General features: G+C 31.1%; 1 protein-coding gene across 1 annotated transcript in view; it reads left to right on the top strand.

Moving 5' to 3' along the window:
- LOC113399421 (G-protein coupled receptor dmsr-1-like) overlaps positions 1-22,397 on the top strand; it is a 31,743-nt gene extending 9,346 nt beyond the window's left edge. Inside the window, exons 2-7 of the mRNA XM_064217644.1 lie at positions 12,969-13,127; positions 14,133-14,269; positions 14,519-14,621; positions 14,886-15,469; positions 15,727-15,786; positions 22,278-22,397. Coding sequence (XP_064073714.1) covers positions 12,969-13,127; positions 14,133-14,269; positions 14,519-14,621; positions 14,886-15,469; positions 15,727-15,751 — 1,008 coding nt within the window. The 3' untranslated portion in view covers positions 15,752-15,786; positions 22,278-22,397. The remainder of the gene's footprint in view (positions 1-12,968; positions 13,128-14,132; positions 14,270-14,518; positions 14,622-14,885; positions 15,470-15,726; positions 15,787-22,277) is intronic.
- The last annotated feature ends 5,367 nt before the right edge of the window (positions 22,398-27,764 follow it).

The following is a 27,764-nucleotide window of genomic DNA, read 5'->3' as shown; positions in this document are numbered from 1 at the left end:
TGGATGATTTATTGATGTTATGAGACACTATATTAGTTAGATATACTTCAATCGATAGATCACTTAGTTTATTATTTGTAATTTAACTTTTCCTTAAACAATATACTCGTTGAAATCCCCTTATTAATTATTTTTGTAATTGACGACCTGATGATCGAATACTGGGTTCTAACTCCGAGACGTTTCGAAAAACTGTTTTTTCTGTCGAAAATATTCCGTAGCAACACGTAGTTTGTAAGTTGTGTGTGCACATTCATGCTCACAAAGCATGTGAAGCCTTTAGCAAGTTCACTTGCGCTATTTCCAGTCGTGCCGGATTTTCTATTCCATTGGATTTTGAGACTGAGCGAATAGAATCTACCTGAGTTTGCGCATCCAATTTTGCGCTATAATATGTTCTTCGGTCGTCAGAGTTAATAATGCTCGCCGTGACTCAAATCGGTCTGGAAGATATAATCAAGGATGATATCCTCCAGACCGATATACTCATGGTTGAACACACGTTGGCTGATAAGTGCATTTTTTTTTATATAGGTAGGCGGACCGGTCAACACCACCCACAGATTAAACAAGAACTTAATAATCACGTAGTACAGATATAAAGATGGCCCAGTAGTTAGAACGCGTGCATCTTAACCGATGATTGCGGGTTCAAACCCAGGCAAGCACCACTGAATTTTCATGTGCTTAATTTGTGTTTATAATACATCCCGTGCTCGGCGGTGAACGAAAACATCGTGAGGAAACCTGCATGTGTCAGATATTAACGAAATCCCTGCACATGTGTATCGACCAACCCGCATTGGAGCAGTGTGGTGTAATATGCTCCAAACCTTCTCCTCAAAGGGAGAGGAGGCTTTAGCCCAGCAGTGGGAAATTTACAGGCTGTTAATGTAAATTGAGCCATACTATGGCTTCTATTGTAAAAACATAAAGTACTGTTGCCGCGACTTCATTCGCATTTAAGGGGTTGGTCGTAAGATGTAAGGCTTAAATATATTCTAACTTGGAGTTCAAGCTTGCTTCATCAATTTTGTCCTATTCGGTTTAGTGGTTTGGCCTATAAGAGCAACGGACAGACAGACAAACAGAACTACTTTTGCATTTATAATATTAGTATAGATGATACTTGTTTTTTTTTTGGATTGCCGACAATATTCCCATTTCTTGGGAAGGGCGAACTGTAAGAATTGTAAGAATCAGAAAACAGTTTTCGATTTTCAGGATTTTTCGCTGATTTATTGTGTTTGCGTTTACATTCTATATTATTGTGTAACTTTCGTTTTTATATATTTTTGTAATATTCAGAAATATATATTCATAATATATTTATTATAACTTCTCCACCGTCCAATGTTTTAAGACAAGGTGAGTTTTTCTAGAAGAAACCCTTAGGACGTGCGTAGCACATCCGTGTCACGTAATCGTATCACGTAGGCGACTCGCCTTCCAAATTGACGTTAGTGATTGGATGGTGACGCTGTCAAGACCTGAAGCGATAGAAAAGAACTTGTCAAAACAGTTTCCTCATGGTATGTTAGGTAGAATTATATGTGAAACTGGCCGTATTACGGTACTTTATTATTTATTGACTTACGTTTAATTTGTCTTTATTGTACTATGATAGAAACCTCCAAATCAATTCATTTAATGGAATACTCGAACCAACAAATTATACAATAAATACAAACAATTATTTTATTGTAATAATATAAAAAAATATTTATGTTTCCAGTAAATATACTGTTATATAAAACAAACATGTATTGTGTTAAATTAATCAAAAGATTGTTCTTAAATTGTTTTTTTTTTTTTATGATATTATTTAGAATTATTTCACCAGTATTTATTACAACGTTGGAAGAATATTATTAAAAGCCAAGATTGTTTTAAGGTGACTGATTACTTCAGGAGGCAAACAATGAGATTGGCTACGATAAGTACCTTCTAAACATGGTTTTATTCATAATTGTTTTCATAACGAGATTCATAAAAAATAAGTTTCAGTATGTATGATTGTTTCAGAAGTATGTATGTTTCAGATATTTTTATTGGAATCATTTATAAACTACTCATAGACAACACGTTACTACATATTATATATATCCAATCTTTACACAAATAGACAGTGATTAAACTGCGCGTCTTTTTTCTTTGAGATTTTGTTTTCTTTGTTTTGTTCAGAACAAAAAACTTATTGGCACTATTAACGAGCTAAAGTCTTATTCATAAATCTAATGAAAATAATAGAAAACAATTGTCATAAACTAATATATGTTTTTCTAAAGTTTAATGTGGTCGCAATTGTGAAAATAAGTGCGAACAGTAGTGTATATAAATTTCATATAGAAATAAAGATTGTACGTATATTTTGACAATGAATTTTATTAGTTATTTTATGCAAAGTCGGAGGAGTTAGTATGTTACACATGTACGAGTAGCGAATTAACCGCGAAATGCTTTTCTTAGTACCTACGTCTTCGTGCGAGAGAGATTTTATTTGTTTGTGACTTCCTTATAAGAATTAAAAAATGTTTGTTTAAGTAATCGAATCTCATATTTTAGGAGGTTTGTGATTTGTAACTTTAACTTTATATGAATATATAATATAATATTTATTTGGTAAAATTTGTGTTAGAGCAAATATCTATATAATAAATATAATGCAATAGATTTAGTTTTAATTATGAGATTTATCAAAAAAAGGTTCGTTTTTAAAGAGAGAGAGAGAGAGAGACATTGATATTTTTCTGTATTCAACTTTTAAATCTTTTCACTGTATAAACTTCCCGGCATGCGATTAAAAGCATTAGTTATTTTAACAGAGCGATTGAAAATTTCCAGTTTATACTGATCAAAAGCACACAATAATTTTCACAAACTTTTAATTAACTTTACCAGCTGAATCTTGTTTTGGTTTTGATGCAATTATAAACAGATTACAGGCTATATTATGTATGGTATACTTGGTGGTAAGGCTTTGTGCAAGCCCGTCTGGGTAGATACCGACCACCGAAACACAACAATACTGAGTATTGTTGTTGTTTTAAGGACGAGTGAGCCAGTGTAACTACAGGTACAAGGGACATAATATGGCCCATTTGCTCGTCCTACCTATATCATAAATAAATGTTTTGTGTTAGATTTAAATGGATTGTTTTTTTTATTGATAAATTAGAGCCTGTAAATATCCTACTGCTGGGCTAAGAATTTGAAGATTAAGAATAATAAGAAGCAGTGATTGGATAACAATCACTGCTTCAATGCACATGTACCAAATTTACATCCGACACGTGGAGACTTCTTTACGATGCTTGCCTTCACCGCCGAACACGAGTTGAATAATTACAACACACACTAGCACATGTAAAAATGCACATTAAATTGATAATTTATTCTACTTACAGTAAATTATGTCTCGTATTCAATATTTATGAATCAGTCATATTTTAAAAATAATTACCCTAAATAATAATTGTATTACAAAGTCAAATCACATTAAATCAAATAAAAATATACTTCATTCAAGTAGGCTTTTACAAGCACCTTTGAATCGTCATTTTACAGAGTTATATTCAAAGTATCTCTAAAAGGTTTTTTTCAAATTTTTATTTTTTTTAATGATCTATATCTATACTAATATTGTTAAGAGTTAAGTTTTGATTCCTTGTAGAATTGTTTATTATGAATAAATTAAAAACTACTCAACAGATTTAAAAAACTCTTTGACTAACGTAAAGTTAATTATTTCGAGGAAACATGAGCTAAAGTTTATTAAAAAAAAAAAAGAAAATTCCTACGAAAATAGCAATAATGTAACATGTAACGTGTCCAAAATTAGTTTATATATATATATCAATATTTGGTGTGCGCTGCGAAAACTGTTAATTAAACATGTATAAAACATTGTAGTATTTCAATTAACATTATAACTCACAAAAAAGTCCGCGAAGTTGTTTGTATGATTATTATAATTGCGCAACAATAACCGTTTTTTATTTAAATATGTCCGTTAAGACACTAGTAAAACGACTTAAAAATATCGATATTAGTGTCATAATTATTAAACATTTATCCAATTAAATCCATATTTAAAAATAGTATAAAACAAAGTTGCCTTCTGTTTCTATCTGTTTCTTTTAAAATCGACAGATTTTGATTCGTTTTAGATTTGTGCATATTATTTGTAAATGTTTTATACAAAATGGCTGAATTGTGACTGTGTTTTATGAAGAGAAATTAAAATGTTTTTTCTAAGCTTACATGACTAACAAAGTACTAAAAATCGTATAAAGCCTACCGAAAATCCAACATGTGATTTAACTTATTTACTTTTTAAGGTAAACTCATAATTGTTTTTATCTATACCAAATTAGTAACTGTTAATCCTTATTCTGGTATAAATGAGTTGCTTTGGCCATATATTATAGATAAAAAAAAACAAAAGAACACGACCATATCGCGCATTGAATGGGAAAAAACAAGTGAGTCATACAGTAGTCGCATAAAATATGTAACATCTGACATCTGATCTTAGAAAAAAGCAACATCAACATTATATCATCTCGGAAAATCGGTTGCTATTCGTAATTCTAAACCAACAATTACTGAAACGAATGTATAATAAAAAAAAATGACAAATGGAGTGTTTTCAGGTTTCACACTTGATTGGCGGGAAGAGTTTTTAGATTGTTTTGATGTTTTTTTTAAGCTTTATTCGCAGCGTACATAATTGATTTTCATTATATTATCTTAACAACGGTATGCGAACTATCAGGATTTCCTAAACTAAGAACAGTAAATAGTTGACGAAATAAGGCGATTTTTTTTTGTACATTAACCACAGACATTACAAATATATTTTTAATAATTCTCATTTGTGACAGACTTATAGGCAAATTATAAACTAAATATTTCTTTCTAAACGTATTACTTTTTTTTTACATTCTAAATAAAAAAAAAGCGAAAAGCGCTTTTTCGTACTAAGCCGGGGTGGGTCGCTAGTTTATAAAAAACTTGATCCAATAACACTTGAACAGCGTGGGAGAAATCTTCAACTATTCTTATAATAAAAAATATGAGTTCTGAATTAGCTTCAGGCCGACATATTTCTATTCTTGTAAAAAAGTTTATATCCTGAATATTTTTATTCATGTATTTGAAAAGAATAGAATTTTAAACAAATTATCTCCAACTATATTTGTATTTGCATAGATGATCAAAGTAGTATTTTAGATGACCTGCTAGAATGGTGGGCATCTTAGTAGTACTATTACCAATTTATCAAGTACTCAATGTGATACTAATGATATTAAGTACTAAGTGTGAGCCCTAATATGGACGAAGGTCAATTAATATGCTTTAATAGGCTGCAAAACCAAAGTAAATAAGTATTATTCATAATGAACTGTTCCAGATTAGCTAATTCAAATATTATTAAAAATAGAGTGTAATTTGTTCTGCCCACACAGAAACTTCCCATTCAATAGTATTAGAGAGACACTATATTTTTACGTTTTACTTTTTTTTTTATTTTACTTTATTCAATTTTAAATTATAATATGAATGAAGATACGTTTCCTTGTAAGCAGCGATCCCAAAGAGCTCTTGCAGAATCACCAGGCTAGTATTAGACTCCGTTTTAAAGTTTTAGTTAATTTAATGTGCCGATTCGTAAAACGAAAAGTACTAATAATATCTTCCTATACCGTAGCTGCTAAAATTATAATAAGAGTATATTCAGATATTTATATTTTATTCGAAAAAATGTGTTCTTTTAAAAAATAGAGTAAATAAGATAAATTTATGTATCAATTTATAAAATATGTACTGACATGTATAAACATTTAACCTGTAATTAATTTATCAATGCCTTATATATATATATATATATATATATATATTTTTTTTATTTTGTTTCGGTTAATTATGTGTTTAACTTTATTCATAATTGTGTGAGATTTAATTTAATCTGAGATCTCATTAACTGTATAATGTTAACTATTTGACTGCCGTGTCAAAAGTAAATAGACAGGGTAGTTTAGAAAAAATGTTTATTACAATATACACTAGCTGGCATAGTATGAATCAAATCATCGATCTGATCTTGTCTTAAATTACTCCATTCCTCAATCAACATCGCCTCCAATTCTTTTTTATTCGAGGGCTTCCTAGGTCTTCTTGCAATATTCATTTGTAAAATGTGCCAGACATTCTCAATAGGGTTCATATCGGGCGATTGACCTGACCACGGCAGAATTTTAAGCCCATTTTGCGATTTCCAGGCAGTCGTTTTTTGAGCTCTATGAGATGGCGCACCATTTTCCATGAATACATAATCTTGGCGGTTCAAATTTCTTCCTTCAAAGATCAGTAGAAGTCCCTCTTTTAGAATTTAAATATATCTTTCAGCATTGATTTTACCTTCACAGAACACCAAGCGACTTCGTCCGCCATACCAAATAGCCCCCCAAACCATAACACTCACACCGCCGTATTTCACAGTTTGCTGCAAATATCGGTCTTCTAATTGCATTACAGAGCGACGCCAGACCCATTTCCGTCCACTGTCGCTGAATTGACAATTCATCCGAAAAAATCACATGCCTCCAAAAGTTAAAATCCTTAGAAATCATTTGAATCCTTAGAATTAAAGTGTAAGTACCTCTGAACAGTTCTTCGTAATAAATTTGAAGATATAGCCACATCACTCACAGATATTTCGGGGTTTCTTAAGACTTCACGAACTAGCGCCCGTTTTTGTCTTTCAGAAGGTTTAGGTCTCCCTAATCTTGGGGAAACACTTGTCTTCTCATTCCTTTTAAACTGCACGATAACCCGATTAAAAGTTGACAAAGGCATATTTAATCCAGCACTGATTTTGCGCTGAGATTTACCACCTTCAACCTACCTACCGTCCTCGAGTAAAATCGCTTAATTCTAGAGATCCACTTGTTCGCGGCATTTTGAAATCGTGTTAATAAACTGAGATTAGGTCCCATCTACACTCTAATATTTTTTTCATAACTACCCACTTTTATATTTTTAATAACTCTACTCCTCTAGGTGTCTAATAATTATAATTGTGTAATTAGTATCAGTGGAAACTTAGCTGATGTATGTTATATTGTATATTTTTATACCATAAGTGTCATCTCACTGTTTGTTTTCCTAAAATAAAATAATAATAATAAATTATGTCAATCCTGAAGGCTTCTTCTATGAGATCGCTCGATCGATCGGTTCAGAATGTGATCGCTGGGATAGAGCTTCTGTTTGTAGCAATAATTGTCGTTACGTATGTTTGCGTGTCGTTATCACTCCCTCCGATCGTGTTGCTTAAAGATGCTACACAGTTGGCACCGATCTTAAAACGGCACTTTTCCGGCACTTCTACATATTGAGCGTAGGCCCGAATTCTTAGAAGACTGCTTTGGTGCATACGAGTCCTATAAATAAACTACTCAGACAGAGCAAAGTATAGGACAGTGCTATACAGAGTTAATAATTTTTCATTTATATTGAAAAAACATGTAGTGAAGAAATCTTGAGAAGAAACAAATACACATTGTCTACTATTTCTTCTAAATTCAATATCGTGAACAATGAAACTGCTAATCTCCAGAAATGTTAAGATGAGGTTAATTTATAACATAACGCGCTCGGTCTATAATAGATAGATACTGATCACAACTTCCACTGGCTTAAAACCCGCGCCTCACGAATTGCCACTTCGTTTATCTCATCGCCCGCCGTTAGCGCCGCCTGTTCCTTCAACGACAGAGGACTAGAACTAATCTAACCTCCGAATGTGATGTTTTGAAACAAAATTTGGACTTTATATTCGTGAACCTTAGATTAAGTTTTGCAAGTATTTTTTAAATCATAAGCTGACTGTCGCCGGGTAAGGTTTTTATTCGGAGATATCTTTTAAGCAATGTAGTACATAAACGTTCCACAACAGATCTATAAAATATTCGCCCGTACTGTGCTAATGCGTCGTACAACACAGCCCGCATATTTATCACGAGATTATTTAAATATCTCTTAATATTTCTAAAAGTTCGGCTTTCTTATATAATAGGCAATATTTATCTACATAAAATGTGCACAATTAATATGTTACTCGTTTTGTTATAGAGTAATGCTTTGATAATTAAACTAAATTACAGTTGTCATTATATTTCCTTTTTAGAAAATAAGATAGATATTTACTGTGATTTTCTATAAAAGATAGATGAGATTGGGTCATGGAAATAATTGTATTGAATTTCAGATTGGTTTTTATAGGCTAAATTTCTATCAAGCTTTGGTCTAGGTTAGTAAGGTTTGAAAATTTCTACTCTGTTTTGCGAAAGTACTTCGTTCACGCTGCAGTAAGGCAGTTAGTTTTTGATAAATTGTCCTAATTTATAGGTAATACAACTTAATATGATGTTTGAGAGAATTAATAGCTGCTTGTGACTAATTCTTACAGTTAACTTTAACTTCTTCTTTAATTTTCTTTAGTATTTATGATATTGATTTTGAGAAGCTGACAGCGAAAGTATGAGGTTATACTGACAGTGACATAGGAAAACATATCACAGAGTAATAAATCCAGGGGTTTTTTTAATAAATCTTTTGTTATAAATATAAAATCTTTGTTATTAAAAGAAACACAATTCGATAGAAAACCTGTTCCTTTTTTAAGGTGAATTAGGAAATGGTAAATTACACTGGCGTAAAGTTCAGTTGTCTTTCGTAGATTTTACTGAAAATAATATTATTATAAAAATATATTAGATAAAGCCATTTATACTCAAGCCATTTAAGTACCTAGTATAACAAGACCAGGGGAATCATATGATTATCTTCGTAAATTTGAAATTCACCAACGCAAAACCTTCCTTCAGTTTGTTTGAAGTGATAAGTTCTGGCAAAACTGCACGAAGATAATGGACGCGAACCGAGGTAATCAGTATTTATGCAAGACAAACTTTAGGTTCTATTTGTAAATAAAACAGCGAGTCATACATATTCTACATATAATTTTCACTTGAGAACATAACAAACAGATATTGAAATAGTATTTATTCTGCAGAAAAGAGCTATCAGAACTATTTACAATATTAGCCCTAGGACATCATTACGCGAAAAATTTAAAGAAAATTAGAAAATGGATTTTTATGTATATTGTGAAGCAGCCGTTAATACACCTATTAACGGTTGCTTCACAATATACAAAAAAAATCCATAAAAGCTGATATACATACTATTAATACAAGAAATAAGAATAAACTTGTAACCCCTATATATATAATTTTCGTTTGCATACGGTACAGAGAACGTTTTTTGGCAATGGTATACGCATATATAATAAGATAAGATAAAAGAAATGGAAGATAAAATATAATCATTTTCCATTTACTAAATTTAAAAAGTTTATTATGACTAAAGTAATAAATAAATCTTATTATTCATTAAAATAATACTTTTTTAAAAAAAAAAAACGCCTGGCTTTAGGCTCGGGTTCTATCACATGACACTAATTATTGTAAAAAACAGCATTGTAAATCTGTTTATTTGAAAAGAGCAACTATACTATACTACGAGTTTCTTGCCATTTCTTCTCGCTGGAAGGTACTCTCCGAAACGGTGGTACTATTTAAATACCGACGATACGACAAAAACGCTTCATTGTGAAGTTTACTTGAATAAAATTGATTTGATTTGATTTTATTTTTGGATACTTAAAACGAATATTATTATCGAAAGATATTTTTATAGGTTATTTGTAACATTTTTAAACACAGACAATTAGTAACTTTATTATTTATTGGTTTAAATATATTTCTTAAAATATAGTGTAATATATACAATGTACCTTGTAAATATGCTTACCATTATTTAAATTGAATAATTGATGAAATGTATTGTAATCATCTTACACATTCCCAAACGATTCAATTTACATATTTAATAATTTTATGTTTATGTGTGTGTGATTATAATATTGTAACATTACATCTTCATTTCACTGCATCAGTATATTAGGTAACATAGGTAATTTTTATTACAATTTATATACAATACTTAACTTAAATAAGTTATAAGATTAATATATCAGCTGCTTCCCGCTTGCTAACCGTTTTTTTTATAAATTAAAAACAAATTATTTTAGAAAGATAATGAGCATATTAATACGTTAATTTGAACCAAAGATTGTTGTCTCAAATCCGTGCAAACAACTGAATTGTTATGTATTTAATTTGAGCTTATAAATTATCTTGTGCTCTTGTTGTGCTTGTGATGTGTGAAAAAATGTGCAGTGGGAAAAAAAATAGTCTTTCATTCATATAAAGTTCGCCAGAACTAACAGAACTAACAGTCATAAAACACTAATTTTTTAGTTCTTAAAAACCAACATGCCTGAAACTATAATGAAACGAAAAATATTTTCTATTCTATGGTAATATTTTTAACGAAAACGCCATCCACATTTAATTTTACCTTATTAGGGCACTCGAGTTCATATCAGCAATCCATTTCTGTACTGGAGTGACAACCGTTGGTCTTGTAATAGTATCACGTTCTATTTCCATCATGCGAAGGTTGTCGATATCAGCATTCATAGAGTCCATAAATCAAAGCCGAGTAAATTGAGAGTAGCGGAGTAACATCTGTTGATTTTTAGGTGAATTTGGACTTCATAGTCTACTAGTTGTCGTACAGTTGTTTCAGGGGATTGATTGTCATGTGTTAGGCAAAAAAGTAGCCTATATCCTTCCTTGGAGTTCAAGTTTGCTTCATACCAAAATTCGTCAAATTCGGTTCATTGGTTTGGCAGTGAAAGAGCGACAGACAGTGTTACTTTCACATTTATAATATTAATATTAATTATGTTAGTAATTATTAAATTAGTAATATTGGTAATTAGTATATTAGTAGGGATGCTAGAGAGCTCCGTAACCGTAACCGAATCCGAAATTAAAGTTTCGGATAATATCGGATAGGGGCAGAGCCTAATTGAGACAAGTTATGACAAGTTGTTTTGATCGGCCGGGCGCAGTTGACGCTCAAGCCGCGCGCATTGTTTGTTTTCTTCCGTTGTCGCCTTATCATACTTGTAACTAACTAACTTGTGAGTAATTTTACTTTCACAAATAGTTCGACAAATTGAAACAAAGGTGTTGTGTTACGTAATTGATTGAATTGGTACAAAATGCGTCCTAGCTGAAATATTAAGCGCAAGTGACGAAGAAGAGCAAAATATAGTTGGTGATTATGATGATACCGTCAACAATAAATTAATTGTTTAAAAAGTATTATTAAATGAATACAATAGAGAGAAAAGGTTGACACTCAGTGAAAATCTACTTCTATGGTGGAAAATGTATACCAAGTACAACAGTTTAAGTACTTTAGTAAGACAGTACCTCGGTAGGGTACACCGTTTGGGGTGTACTGGTGACACCACTTCTTACCAAATGGTGACATATAAAGAAAAACCATTTTATTACCTATTTGTATTTTACTTTTAAAATTCCTTAAAAATTTAATATCCGTAACCGAAATTATCCGAAACTAACGGATAATCCGAAATAATTTCATATCCATATCCGTATCCGGTATAATAATCATTCCTATATCCGTAACCAATCCGTATCCGAAATTTCATATCCATAACATCCCTATTTATTAGTATAGTATATACTAAATAGGAATCATTCTACATTCCTGATCTAACCAATCTTTTATATTAATATTAATTTTTTAAGTAGAACCAGCAAAACCCTCAAAGAAAGAAATATCATTAATAATAATTGACTGAATTTGCGGATCAGAAGCCCTTGAGTAAGGGATAATTGGGTAAATTTATGATATATATTACAAACGTCAATAGGAAAATTCTATTTCCCAGTCCGTAAGCATAATGTTTTTTTTTTTAAATATAGTAAATGGGTGTAGGTCAATAAAAAATAAAAGGTAATAATATATAAGAACGGAATACTTATACGGTTATACATCATTATTATTACTGTCTGTACAGAAATGTAGTTTGAATTTAAAAGAAAAAAAATACTGTTCTCACTCTTCCAATGGGACATTACTGTCGATTTGATAAATAGCTCCCGTTTATTACCTTTAAATCCTGTAACAGATTGTCAAATGGTGTTGCGTGAGCCATATATCACGCTTACGTGGGAAAAGTCGGAACATTAAAACACGTTACGCTTATTTATATTTTTTTAAGGCAGATTTTTTCATGGATCATTCTTTATGTGGATATCGATGAATCAATTTATAAAAAACGAGATAGCACAATAATATTATTGTTGAAATATCTTGTAGATACAATTTGAATTTAATTACAGTTGTGCGGTTGCATGGATGTTTTTGACGTTCTTTAATCAATCATTTAATTTTCCCGACCCGTGTTGCATATTTTTTTATAAATAAATGAATGTGTCTAGAATCTCGTATGTAAAAGGTTTTGAGCTTATGCAATTCAAAAAACAGTGCTGGCTGCCCCAATTTGAATCTACGGCTTTCGATTAATATTAATGTCATACAACTGGTAAATTTTGCATCTACTTTTTTCACGTTTATTGATTTTATAATCTCATTGAAATAGTTAATAGCTTTCAAATAACGATGATGTTTCTAATGCTCCTGATCGCTTTTGGTAACAATCGCCATTCCCTAACAAATAGGAGGTACTCGAGTATGTGTGCAAACAAACAATCTTATCTCATAATCCGATGGGACAGTAATTTAACACGACACAGAGCCAGAGTCGAGCATTAACTCAAGACTCAGGACCAACAGCTTTATTGATTTTTGTCACAGAGAAACTTAAAACATATTAACGACCCTATTCATGGTTTTAATCGGGATTAGCAGCCGTATAAAGCAGTCACGATACTAACGCGGCAGTCAAAATATTACCATAAATATAGTGACTTAATCAATTATTCCACCCACAGGTGTGCACAATAGGTGTGATAGCGAATACAATGAACGTGGCGGTGCTGACACGCCGCGATATGGCAGCGGCGCCTATCAATCGCCTGTTGAAGTGGCTGGCTGTCGCAGACGTTTTCGTCATGCTTGAATACGTTCCATTTGCCATATATAAATACTTGGTGAGTTATTACAATCAATACTTTGCATAACTATTACCAAATAATAATTAAAACTACATTAACAAACATCGAAATCGATATATTTAGTTCCGATTTGACTTATTTGTATTATGTAGTAACGTATAATAGTGTTAAATATATACATCGATGTCTTTACACTCGTATGGTATATATCTTAGTGGTTAGCCGATATAGTCGCCATCTTGTATCTTGTTAATACGCATTCCGATTCAAGTGAAGTCTAAAGTATTTAATTGTTTCGTTCGGCATTGAATTTGCTAAGCCTGTGATGTTTATTTATAAATAAGCAAAACAATTTTGGATGTCATTGACCTAATAAGATCGGACTTAGTATTTATATATAAAATGATACTTTCAATATAAAAATGGCTCTTGTTTTTTTCCACCACCGATGATATTACGCAGGTTTTATAATAGAATATTATTTTCTTAAAGTTTGTCTTTAAAATATATCTTCAAATAGTAATAATTATTAGCGTTAACTTAACAAGAGACAGATTAATTAGGCTTCAAATACTTAACCATCAAAAACTTGAAAATCAATTTCTTTTCAGTTACAAAAAATCATTCATTTTTTTAAACTACTATAAATATATCGATCAAAGCTTTATATTTCGTAGAAGATATAACTGCGAAGAAGATTATACTTTTATATAAGCAGTTTTACAATGAATAATAAGTTAATCGGTTTATGAAAATAGCAGTGTGGGTTCGAATAAATATACAATAGTGCGAAGTCCCAGGTTCGATCCTGTCACCCTGGCACTTTAACTTTACACATTTTAAAAATAGATCGAGATAGTTTGTACGATGTATTTATAGATTTCGTATGAAGTAGTGATCTTATTTGAAAAGCGTTATTAAATAATTTTAAGTTTAAAGCGAATCTTTTCTTTTTGTACTTATTTAATAATATAGGAAAAAATATTGTAAGGTTATAAATCCATCTTAATGCTAAGTATTTATACAGCAATTTCATTTAAGGTTCTACCCGAGAAATTGGATTTTCCGTATTCGTGGGCGATGTACTTACTCTTTCATATGCATTTCGCTCAAATATTACATACCGCGTCGATTTGCCTCACATTGTCGTTAGCAATATGGAGATATATTGCAATAAAGTGAGTTGAACCTTTTTTTATTGACTTTTTATACACTTTAACTTACTAATAGGATATAAAAAAGATATAAAAACCACTGAGGACGAAGTCTTTTAACTCGTTTATAATGTCTAAATTTGCATTATAGCAACGTCTTCCTACAAAACAATATATAACTATTTGAAGGCCAAGTTCTTTTATTTCCTTAATTTATCACGGAGAAAGTTAGGTTTAACTTGTATTGGTATTAAACGTGTTTTATTATTTCAGATATTCGGATAGAAGTCACATTTTGTGCACTGAGCGACGATGTAGTATTGCCATCTTGACTAGTTTCTTGTTGCCTCCAATTTTGTGCATACCCACGTTTATGGTGAGTAATAAGATAATGGTTAATTTATTTTTTCATATATTTAAGCAATTAAATATTACAAGCGCTTGAAGCTAATATAATATCTAATATGAACAATACAAGATAATAATAATCTAGAACATTCCAAGGTCACACATTCTCCAATACACTTATTGTATTAATTTAAATTAGCTATTTCCTTAATAGTTCCGCACATTGCTCCTGCTTTTAATACAATACAAATTATCATAGAATGCATGCAAACATTTTGTTTATATTCCACAGGTATTTGACATTCACACAAAGAATATCACCGCCGTAAATGGCAGGCCGGCGTATATTGCCTACCATGTAGACTCAGACAGTCAGGGCAGACTTTATCAATTGAATTTTTGGGTGCATGCTGTACTCATAAAATTGCTACCATGCTCAATTTTGACAGTGATTAGCGTGTGGCTTATACGAGCGTTGTACAGTGCCAATCAGCACCAGAAAAATTTGAGGAACTATAGCGCTTGTCCGGCCGCTGAGAAAATGGTAAAACGTCAACATAAAGCGGATAAAAGAACGGATAGGACGACGAAGATGTTACTGGCCGTTTTACTGCTTTTCCTTGTTACGGAACTGCCTCAAGGGATATTGGGTTTGATGAGCGGGTTGATCGGTTGGTGCTTCTTCAAGCGTTGTTACGACCTCTTTGGAGAAATGATGGACTTCTTAGCGTTGCTGAATGGCGCAATAAACTTCATATTATACTGTTCGATGTCAAGACAGTTCAGGCAGACTTTTAGGCAGCTATTGCTACAAAGGCACCTCGCTCGCTTCCTGCCTCCTAATCCCTCACACTCGGACTCCCACAACCAAAATACGTACGTATAATTTTCTCCTCAGCTTATGTTTTCTGTTATTGTTAGCTTCTGTTCGCTTTTGTTAGAATAAAATTAATTAATAATTATATTACTAATTTATAATAAGTCATTGTTTATTTGTTATTACAGATCAGCTACTTGATATTGTAATTTTGTTTTAAATATGTTACTAACTGTTTGCGTAATGAGTGAATAAATAATAAATAACAATTGTTAGGATAAAAAAGGAAACGCATCAAATTATTTTGTCCCGACAGGTGCACTGAAAAGATAAAAAGATAACCGCTGCAGAGCATCACTAAAGTTTAAATGTCAATGTGAGTAAATTGCTATTGTTCTTTGTATGTGTGTTTAATAAATCCATGTTACGCTGGTACAACTAGCTACATTAAAGAGATGATATATTGCCTATTTCAATCGCAGTGGGAGTTAAGATAAATAAAACTTTGATATTGTATTGACGTGATATAATTGGTTGATATCCTAAATTATCCGTTGTATTCATTACGGATTCGTGAAAAAATGCGTTTTGTACGACGGTGTAGTTGAAATTGGAACTTTGGAACTAAAACGCAAGCAAATAAAAGTACTTAAGTGGAATAGTATTGTATTAAGAATTATCATATTAAGAGCTGATTGTAGTGTGAATATGGCATTTATGGCTATTAGTAAATCGCATTGAATATGGTAATGTAAGTTTTGTTTATCTGTACTCCTTCTTCGATGCGAATGCCTGTTTCATATGGCCTTATAGTTATAGTACATGTGTACCATATTCTTGTTGAACGCTATGGCATATTCCTTGCGTAATATTAGTGTGACTACGTCTGGTTTCAAATGATTTTGTTTTAAGCTACAGTAGAACGCCTATTGACCGAATTAATTGGAACAGGGGACGAATCGGATAATCGAAAATTCGGATAATCGGACATAGACGTAAAAAAGAAAAACGAACTGTCACACATAGAATAAACTTTATTAATAACAAACACAGTTCTACAATAACGATAACTTGAACATATCAATCAGAGTAAGTCCCACCAGGCCTTAACAAAAAATACAAAGTATAAAAATGAACAAAAAATACTTGGTTTTAATTTTTTATACTTAGGAGCGATTCGGATAATTGGCGATTCGGTTAATCGACGTTCGGATAATCAGCGTAATACTGTACTAAATTCTTAGGAAGTTTTTTTATTACTTGTGACAGGAAACCAGACAGCATATGAGTTGCTAGATGGTAGGTGGTCACTTTCATCCATAATCTTTGATACTTTTCGATATATAAACTAATCCTTACATAGTTTTTGTGCCACCAAGTATGAGATATCGCCAAGCTCGAATAACATACAGATTTATTATTTAACATGACGTGTATGGATTACATAACATGTTACATAATATATTATATAATATACAATGAATATAGGTCGAGTGCTTAGAATGGAGGCTACATACTTCTCATCTCAATACAATACGTTTTTTATATTACCGAACAATGGTTTAGTTTAATTTATATGATTTCATTTATGTATGTATGTATGTTTATCTATCTTTCCATATATTAAAAATATCTATCATAATTTGGCAAATGAAAATGAGATATCGTTACAACCGCTAAGAGCCCAATTTTTTCTGTAGTTAGGATTTAGTTTTTTAACGTATTTTTTTATCACTTTTGTTTTAAGTGTTTTAGGTAATTCTCAGGTCCTCTGAAGGACTTCAACGCTTTGAAAGAACTTCGAATGAAAATTTATTTTATAGTGTAGCGTATACTGATATGTCTTATTCTGAGAACGTTACTTTTGAAAATAGTAACGTGACTAGGAAAATGTTATATATATATATATATATATAACATTGAGGTTTTTGTTGAAAAAATCTGATAATTATTATGAATCACATAGCAAAGGTTCACGACATGGGCATGTAGTGAACTCTATTAGCAAAATTTTGTCGTTGAATTAAAAAAAATACGAATTCTTGTACGCTCTTACAAATATTATTAGTATCAAATTTACAACGGATTTCAATATTATTTGGCTAAATATGAATTCATTAAATGATCATTTCATTAAATTAAAATAAATATCTTGATGTTTCGTAAATTGAAATTTTCTGGAACAATGGCAACTGAGATATTTAATTTATAAATGTTGTTGATAAATATCACAGACAGAGAGGTCAAACGGTCGAATGGCGCCTCAGCCGTTTTATAAGAGCTAAGTTGGCTCGCTTGTAAAATCGTAAATTTTTGCCCATTTTCGCCGCTTTGTCGCAAAAATAAAGTATGTTTTTACCTAAAACATATGTATGGCCTAATTTCGTTACAGATGAATTAATTTTTATTGTCACGTTAAACGTAAAAGTAAAAACTTTTGAAAAATAAAAACGTTTTACGAGTAAATTTTTTTTAACATTATTTAAATAAGTCTCAATAGATCAACGTCATAAACGCCGTGTGTAAGTAACAGTTTCGATTCTGACTTCTTAGATTAACTTGTTTTCAATACATTGACGTTAGAAGTGGGTATCCAAGTACCAATAGTTAACTTTTATCTGGAGGTAAAAGTCCTCTACTTTTATTATTAGTAATTACTATTACTAATTCTACTATACTATTAGTAATTCTTTAAAAATAGCCATTGCTTACAATATTAAAAAAAAACACGTAATACTTTTATTACACGTTAAGATTGAATATTGTATTTATAACATAGTGCATCGTGTGCAAGATCAGATCTTTCTCGGCCCATTCAAGAGCACCGCTTGTTTCTATTAAAAACAATGCAATTACTTTATATATATAAGTGCACATAAAATACGAAAGAAAAACCTGTAATACAATTTTTGTACTTTATAAAATATTTAAATTTAAATGTTCAAACTTAACTTTGGAAGTTTCTTTACCGCAAGTTCGTCCCACCTACGTCGCCCAAGTTTTACACAGCCTCTGTAAACATCACACGTGTACTGGGTTATTGTAGGTCAGGTTCATCATTCGTGATGCGATATTCAAGTGGCGTTAGATGGTATTGAGTAGTAGCGGAATACAGAACTGTGTATAAATTTCATTCTGTTTTATTTATTTAGATTCACCAACAATTATTTGCGATAATTTATATAATATGATTTACCTTTTTCTAATTTAAGTAACAGTTAAGGCAAACTCCACGTGTATAAATAACAATTAAAAAAAACTGTACAAATAATATTTATCATTTCCTTTTTTTTGCAATTAGCAAACATGAAAAAAGAAACATTATAAAGTTTAGAAAACGTTAGAAATTTATTATCGCGTTTTTCCTTTCTCGCCGGTGCTGAGAATGCTCGGTGGGCCCAAGTTCACCGAAAAACTGAGAACAGCTGTACCCACTTCGTAGGGGCATCGGTATCGATATCATATTGTCGCTGGCATACGTTGGCAACACGTTTTGATGACACTTATCATCTCCCATTTGATAATGTTATATATATTTTTTCATGGGTTTTATATCTATGTCTGACTTAAATAAATAATACAATTAATTTATATCGATTGTATTTCAATAAATTATATACATGAGTATTGAGTACTTTTAGGCTAGTTTGATTAGACTACCTTCCTAGTCTCATGTCATATGGAATGTTGATATTTATTCTGCAGAAAAGAGCTTTCCGAAATATTTACAATAGTAGTTCTAAAAAACGAAATAAGAGTATTAAATAATATATTTATGATAATATAATGTTTATACAGAATAAAAATCATGAATATAATATATACTAAAATATTCCATAAAAGCTGATACATATCACTCACTCAGTCACATAACAATCACTCTGCATCCATAGAGCAGAGTGTTGTAGTACGCAACACATGCAGGTTTTCCACAATGTTTCCCTTCATGAGTTGAGTTATAAATACAAATCAAGCATATAAAAATTGTTTAGTAAAAAAATAATAGGTTAATTGTAGTAATTCACGCGTTCTAGCCTCTGCAACGGTTTGGCTTTGAAATACTATTGACAATATTTTTTAAATCAATTTATTTTAAATTGCAAAATAAAGGATACGTTGAAAAAAATGGGAAGGTACCGATATTACTAAAATGTCAAGGAGTGTTTAAAAAATTAAAGAGATTACTAGATTATATATTTTAATGAAAAAAGAAGAATGTGTTATGTAATTTTAAAAGAAAAAAATATATTTACAATACATTTTAAAATTAATTTATATAATTAGATGATGTGGATAATAAAAGAGCTTATCTCCGAGTGTATTATTATTTATATTTATGACCCAATTTCATCGATGTGTGTATAATTGTATATGTATATTTCATTAGCCATCATTATTTCATGTTTACGATTAATGAAAAGTTTAATCACTGCGTTCATCCCGGTTTTTCTCAGAAGAATCTACAATCCGAACTATAATTTCAATATTTTGATTTCGTTTGCGTATTCAATCGTTTCGTTTCGAACGCAATAATATCCAAGTTTGAAGCTTCCATAGTAAATTGTAACATGTTACATAAGACCATTCATCATAATCACGCTGAATGAAGGCTTTCTTCCCATCTTTGTTCGCTGATATTTATCGTAAATCTCTTTGTTACTTCACCTATAAAATCCTTTCATAATAATGTAAGTAAAACGCTTCTTTAGGAGGCTTAGGAAAAGTCCACAAAAAAATCATCTCTCCCAATTTCGATATATCTTACAAAAGTTAATTAATTTCTTCGACAGATCTAAGAAAATTTATTGAAGAGTAAAATTTTGATTTGAACGGTCTCTTAATTCTAAAGGATCATAATTAAGCGTGACAATAACGTTTAATGGGTTCCGCGTTACTTTTATAAGGGACAGTTAAGGTTGGAACCCTTTTTATTATTTCAAAAATCAATTAAATGAATTAATATCAGGCTTCATAAATTTTACCAAATAAATATATGTATGCATAACATGAGTTCAAAGTATTTTATGTATCGAATAAACTGTTCCTAGAATGGTTTGAATTAATTATTATTATTGTTCCCTTAGCAGAATCATACCGTTTTAGCAAAGGTAATTTATAATTCGTGGCTTAAATTATTTACATCCCCTTCATTGTAAGAAGTCTTCGTAGACTTTAGAAAGAGGCTATTTAATTTATTTTATTTAGGTAAATAATATTTTGATTAAAAAAATACACTTAAGAAATAAATTTGTTTCGGGAGTGTATTTTTTGGCTTTTAAACTCGTATATTTTACAATGATAAGTATAGATTTGTTCTCAGTTGTTTCAATGAAATAACTCGAAATTCACCGCAGAAAACGATTGTAATTTGTCGGCAAGAGATAAGTGAATGCATCAACATAACGTATCAGTATAAGGATGATTAAAAGTTCTTTTTGAACCTTCCTTTGAAAATATGTGTGTATTAAATATTTCAAACATAATTATGTATATAAAGAAATTCGACATTTAAAATTGACATTATTTTATTTATTGAGTATCAAATTTAGCCGAGATGGCCCAGTGGTTAGAACGCGTACATCTTAACCGATGATTTCGGGTTCAAACCCAGGCAAGCACCACTGAACTTTCATATGCTTAATTTGTGTTTATAATTCATCTCGTACTCGGCGATGAAGGAAAACATCGTGAGGAAACCTGCATGTGTCTAATTTCAACGAAATTCTGCCACATGTGTATTCCACCAACCCGCATTGGAGCAGCGTGGTGGAATATGCACCAAACATTCTCCTCCAAGGGAGAGGAGGCCTTAGCCCAGCAGTGGCAAATCTACAGGCTGCTAATGTAAAAAAAAATCAAATTGTTCGTATAGTAAGTCAATAATCATAAAGAAAGAAATTAAAGCTCATTTAAATCCAGGGTGCAGAGGTGCAATTATGGTGTGCAATGGTGGTTAGGTCTTGGACTATCGGTGATGTAGAAGGCTATTTTAACCAAGTAACCTTAATTTTGTCTCTACGAATTTTATATTTTTCCAAACCGTTATAACATCCTGTATATCAAATTTTTAAAGTCCAAATTTAAACGCATGCCGTGGGGGACGGACTTCTTTGTAGGCGAGACCGATCATTCCGAATTTGACCATATATTTGAGTAAATTAAGTTAAAATCGCTAAAAGCGCGGGCATTTAAAAATCTTTGTGGTCGGGACAGGAGATTGCCAGCATACTGCAAGAACGCGGTTTCATGTTAAGCTTAAGACGTTTGCATTTCTGATTATTTTATAATTATCGTATTTGTAAAAGCTTAGATGATTAAATGGGTCCAGCACTTTGATCTTAATAGAAGGCCCAGGCAGGCACTAGTGCCAAGTATTTAAATATGTTGAATTTTTAATTCACCTCAAGCTCTGCTGTGAACCGTCTTACCGCACGTGAACTTTACTAGAAGGTGTCGGGCCATGGCCAAGCACCATTAAGTTTTCATAAGCTTAATTCGTGTTTGTAACAAAGAAAATATTGCGGGGAAACCTTCAAACAAACGTGTAATCATCTGTCATGTGTGTTGGACACATACCGTGAGGCAACTATTTTGAACCAGCGCGATCGAAAATGCCCAAATAATACAACCACAAGTGGAAAGGCCTTCACCTAGGAATGGAAAATTGACACGATGTTACTTTTTCTTCTGCTGTGAACGATGACATTGTCAGGTTCCTAGCACGTGTCCAATGTATTTCTTTTATTTAAATCCAAAAAGGAGGATGTATACGTTATACACTGTACAGGAGATGTGGTCACTCAATTAGTGATCTATTTACATATATATATTTACTATCAAAATTTAAATTGTTTTTCTTTGTTTCAGCGGAAAAACCTCGGTACCGTGAGGCAGAATTTTGCACGGAAATCTTCCTGCAGTGCGTAAACAGTTTCTGTGACTCTAAAGTGATTAGTGTTAATACTTTGTACGGTAAATGTATATTTAAATAATAAAGTCAGTTAGCGTATTTATTAGATATTAGATTAAGAGAAGTTTAATTAAATATAAAAGCAAGAAGAGAGCACGAATGAATCAACTAAAGGTGTATTTTGTCATTCATAAAAGCTGAAAGCATTTTAACTAATTAACGATAGTCAGAAAAGGATAATGGTTAGTATTTTTTGTATTTAGAAGTCCTTGTTCATATTAACATTAAAAAAAGTAAGATATGATTTTTACATTTAATTTTATATGAATTCATTAGTCATTCAAAGCATTTATCATAAGTATATTTCGTGTTATATGAAAGATTAGAATATTTTTCCAAACTCCCTCAGGACATAAAAATATGTTCTCGGTAGAAGTGACCTCAATGTCTTATGACGTCATTTATTGTTAAGAAAATATTGTCTCGCCAGACAATTACGTAGCAAGTTTGTTACGAGCTTTAGTGTGAAGCTTCGTCGATGTTTAATGTGTTGTTCTTAAACTTTAAAAACTATGGAAATGTTCTACAATATGTAACAAAATAACAAAGAAATTATATATGCATTAGGGAATTAATTAAATATGACTATTGCAGATATCAAGACTGCGTGGAGTACAGAAACGCGAGCAATGTTTTCCCTTTGAATTGCAATTCCGATTATAATTATAGTTGGAAGCTTATGTAAAATTACACTTAGTGGATAGCCTCTGTTACCGTTAAATATAAACATATTTTTGTATAATATTGTGGAATTTGTCTTCGTGTGGAGTTTTAGTAAATACTTTGTCATTTGATCGTAGTCGTTACGATGTATTGTGCAAATGTTATACGAAATATGTTTGATGTTTTTAAGTGAAATCTTGTTTTAAAAATATAAACTACCTATCGTAGCGATTATATAAACAAAACCAGTAAAGAGCAGATATAATATGAGTTATTTAGTTTATTATTATTATATCATATTTATATATTTATTATTTATTATATAATTAGTTTATTATAATTTTGAATAAACAGTGCACTAAAACGCAACTAATAAATATTATACGTATTTTAAATTCGTTATTGTAAATATTAATTATTCAGTATTATTTCAACGACGTATAGAAGCCACCTATTATATAATATTTAACACTTTTAAGTAACATTATAATTGCTATAAATCCAAGCAAGTGTGAGCATATTATCAAAACAAAGAATATTATAATTTCTATTCTAATAACAATATGCTCATAAATAAGGAGTTTTTATACATACCTAATTTTAATCCGCGTGTGAGGGAGCAAGTAGTATATCTATGTCCTGTTTTGTATTTATGACAATGCGTATGTCATAATGATTAGTTGAGTAGTCAGGACGTGAAACCGTAATACATATACCTGTACATTTATGTTATTAATAAGAATTTAATACATAAAAAGTTCGATTATTTTCTCAAAGCAATGAATGTGGGAACAAATTTGCTAGCCAATATTAATGACATTCCTAATAAACTTTGTGTAATAACACAGATTGTCATTACGTTCATTATTAGTAAATCACATACAGACATGTAGTTTTGAATACGGATAATCTTATTTTTTATAGTCTCCTAAACTTGATCATGGTAATTATATTTTTTATCCAATACTATTTGTCGCCCGCGGCTTCGCTCGCGTTTAAGGGGGTTGGTTGTCATGTGTTTGGCAAAAGTAGCCAATGTCCTTTCTTGGAGTTCAAGTTTGCTTCATACCAAATTTCATCAAATTCGGTTCATTGGTTTGATTGTGAAAGAGCGACAGACAGACAGAGTTACTTTCACATTTATAATATTAGTATTAGTATAGTATAAAGGTTATATTTGAATACCAACTGAGTATTAACATTAAAGATCAGACAAAAGGTTCTTAAGCAGAAATTAGAATCAGAAATTCAAGAGTTTTTTTTTACATTATATTATTGCTTTGAACTAAAAAATAAATGTACTTAATAAAAATATAAATCAGCGTGAATATGCTAACCAAGAAATAAAAGTAATGGATCGATTCGTCATGTTTGTAACTAAAAATTACGATTCTTGTTATAAAGTCAACTCTTGCTCGGTACGAGAAAATGGATATATGTATTTACTTTGGAACATATTAACTTAAAAACCTTTCTTTATATTAAATATCACACAATTTCCATGTTAATCAAAGTAGTTTGTATATAATAAAGATTTCATAATAGTTTATCTTATTACTTTAGAGTTCTAGAAAATTCCAGGTTAGGCTAATAAAAGTAGCTCGTAGTACCAGAACGTCGGTTAAAATTATTAGTAGCTTGCCGAAGTAAGTAGTTTTACACTTTCGAAAATCAGAAAGCAGGTAGGTCCTACAATAATATTTGTGTAGTTTACTATAAAACTAATTATTTTTTAATTGTGATACTCTTATAATTTCTACAATTATTATGCCAACTTAAAAATAAATCAAGTATCATAATCAAACAATATAATATATTCAGCATAAGTTCAATAACAGTTCATGTTTTAGATTCAACAAAAGGACATCGTGTCCAACACAAAGCAAAGCTTTAGATATAAATAAGAGACTTTCCCAATAGTATATACTGATTTCTCCCACGCATCGTATAATAAGAGGAGCTATTTTTGTATCACCTGTCGAATATCCACAGTAGTCTCAAATAAGATAAAGTATCGAAGGGTCGCAGTATATGTACACTGTTTGGTTTAATTTAATTTACGCAATGGGTATATCAATTCAATTTGTCTTTAAAATATTTCAGTGAAAAGATAAAATCAATGTCGGTAGTACATTTACTTGTACACAAATTTACGTATTTGTAGTACTGAAAATCCGTGCTCAGAGTTAAATTGTATGAATCTGTGCTATAGTGTCTGATGATTTCGCTGTTCGCTGCAATATTAAGTTAGCTAGCTAACATTTGAAGAACAGTATAACTAAAATCTTACATGGCTAAATTCATATAACGCGTCATGAATTTCACAGCTCTATGCTAAATTATTAACAAACGGATATAAAAATATGTATGTAAGTAATCAAAGGATATTTCCTTTAGTTGAGTCCATTGCACAATAGTTTGACAAGTATTCATGTTTATAATTCTGTGAAAATATCTCTAAAGAGAACTGAGATTAGCTTAGTAATTTATATTTAGCGTTTATTTGATTTATTTAACTTGTAATAATAAAAGTATTTTTGAAGAAATGTAAATTTGAGGAACACTTAACGATGCTTATTTAATTATTTGTTAAGGAGTTTTGAATTATTTCTAAAATAAAATAAAATAATCTAGGGTTTTATTGAGTTTTCTTTTATTACGATGCACTCGTTAGCAAAATCAAACATTTCAGACGTATAAATTTATTCCACTCAAAAAATAAATACAGATTTTTGTTAACGAGATATTATTTAGAAATATTTCGTTCATTTGATATTTTCCGTATTTAATATTCCACAGTTCGTTATAGACACAATATATAAAAATTAGTATTGAGTTTAGGAACTCAGATACGACACATGTAATAATAATAATAAAGCCTTTATTTCCATAACCTTAATTTTCCATTCTAATGTTAGTATTTGTTAAATTTTAGTGTTTTCCTTATGTCTAAATGTTAGTAAAAGTTAGTTTTTGTTATTGATTATGGACCCCTCCACGGGTGAAAGCCTCCTCCAGTCCTTTCCACTCATCTCTGTCTTTGCCGATATTTTTCCAGTCCTTTACTATTAATTCCGTTAAGTCGTCTGCCCACCGTCTACTCGGTCTCCCTACCCTTCTTTTGCCGATGGGCCCTTTCCACATTGTAGCATTTATTGTCCACCTGTTGTCTTTGTATCTCGATATGTGACCTGCCCACTGCCATTTCAATTTTAGAGCTTGTATGAGGGCGTCTGTTACCTTTGCTATTTGTCTGATTGCTTTGCTCCGGATTTTTTGTATTTTTCTTATGTTTAGGATACTTCTCTCCATAGCTCTTTGTGTTTTTGTTATCATTTGTTTTGCAGTTGTTGTGAATATCCATGTTTGGCAGCCATACAGTAGAGAAGGCAGTATACAGGTGTTTAATACCGTTTTCTTAAGGTTTATCGAGTAGTCTCCTTTTAGAATTTCTTTGAGTGACCAAAATTTCTTCCAGGCTATATTTGTTCTTCTTTCGATTTCATCCTCATTGTGCGTTTTCGAAAATTACATTTGTTTACCTAGGTAGATGTAGCTGTTGACATATTCTATATATTTTTCTTTTATACTGATATACCTTTCTATGCTATTTGTCATGATAAAATCATGTTTTTTTAGCATTCATCTCTAAGCCAACTTTTGAGCTTGCTTGATGCAGAGAGCGGAGCATATCTTGTAATTCATTCGCTGTGTCAGACAATATAACTAAGTCGTCCGCAAATCTGAGATGACTTAGATAGCTGTTGTTTATTTTTATGCCTCTAGCCTGTTCGATTGGTTGGGCATTTTCAATCTCTTGTGTTATGCGTTGAAGAATTATAGATGAGAATATTTTATATATGTTTGCCAGTAAACTAATTGGTCTATAGTTGTTGATATCAAGAGGGTTTCCTTTTTTATATATTAGTATGATGTCTGACATACACCATTGGATTGGTACTCTTTCGGCTTTTAGTATGAGGTTGAATAATTCTGTGAGGTCTAAGTAAAAATGGTGCGCCTAGTCTCAAAGCTCCATTGGTTATCCCATCAGGACCCGGGCTTTTATCTGTTTTTAGTTGATTAAGTTGCGCGTATATATCATCTTCTTCTATCGGTCCAATAGACTCTGTATTACGACAATAATTTGATTCGCTGTCTTCCTCTATGGTTTTATCTATGTTTTTGTATAGTTCTTGGTAGAAAGTAGTTGCCTGTTGTATAATTTCTTGTCTTGTTTTAGTTTCTTTATGTTGGCTTTCTAGTTTTTGTATCCAAGTTTTCCTTGAATTTAATTCTTTAAATGCTTTTTTTGTACTTCTGAATTTATTTAGATTTTCTGTTATTATCCTTTGCCTGTACATACTATAGTCTCTTTTGATCGCTTTGCTAGTTTTCTTATATAATTTGCTTAGTTCTTTCTTTATATTAACATCTTTTTTCTTTATTATAGCTAGTTTACTGCGTTTGTTAATTAATGCTATTGTTTCTTCGCTGAAAATTTTGTGTCATTTTTCGTTTTTAGGGTTGTTTTGGCTAGTTAGACTTTTCCTTATAATTACTTCTCACGCATCATAGTAGGATTGTACATTTCTGATATCTACTGTTTCATTTTCTAAATTTAGTTTGAGATTATCTGTATATTTTTTTATTTCTTCTTCTGTTTTCGGGATTTTTGGTTGTGGTTTAAAATTTTTCCTACTTTTTTTCAATTGACTCAA

Source organism: Vanessa tameamea, chromosome 18 (assembly GCF_037043105.1).
Source record: "Vanessa tameamea isolate UH-Manoa-2023 chromosome 18, ilVanTame1 primary haplotype, whole genome shotgun sequence".
Taxonomy (NCBI): domain Eukaryota; kingdom Metazoa; phylum Arthropoda; class Insecta; order Lepidoptera; family Nymphalidae; genus Vanessa; species Vanessa tameamea.
This window is presented reverse-complemented; position numbering and strand designations above follow the sequence as displayed.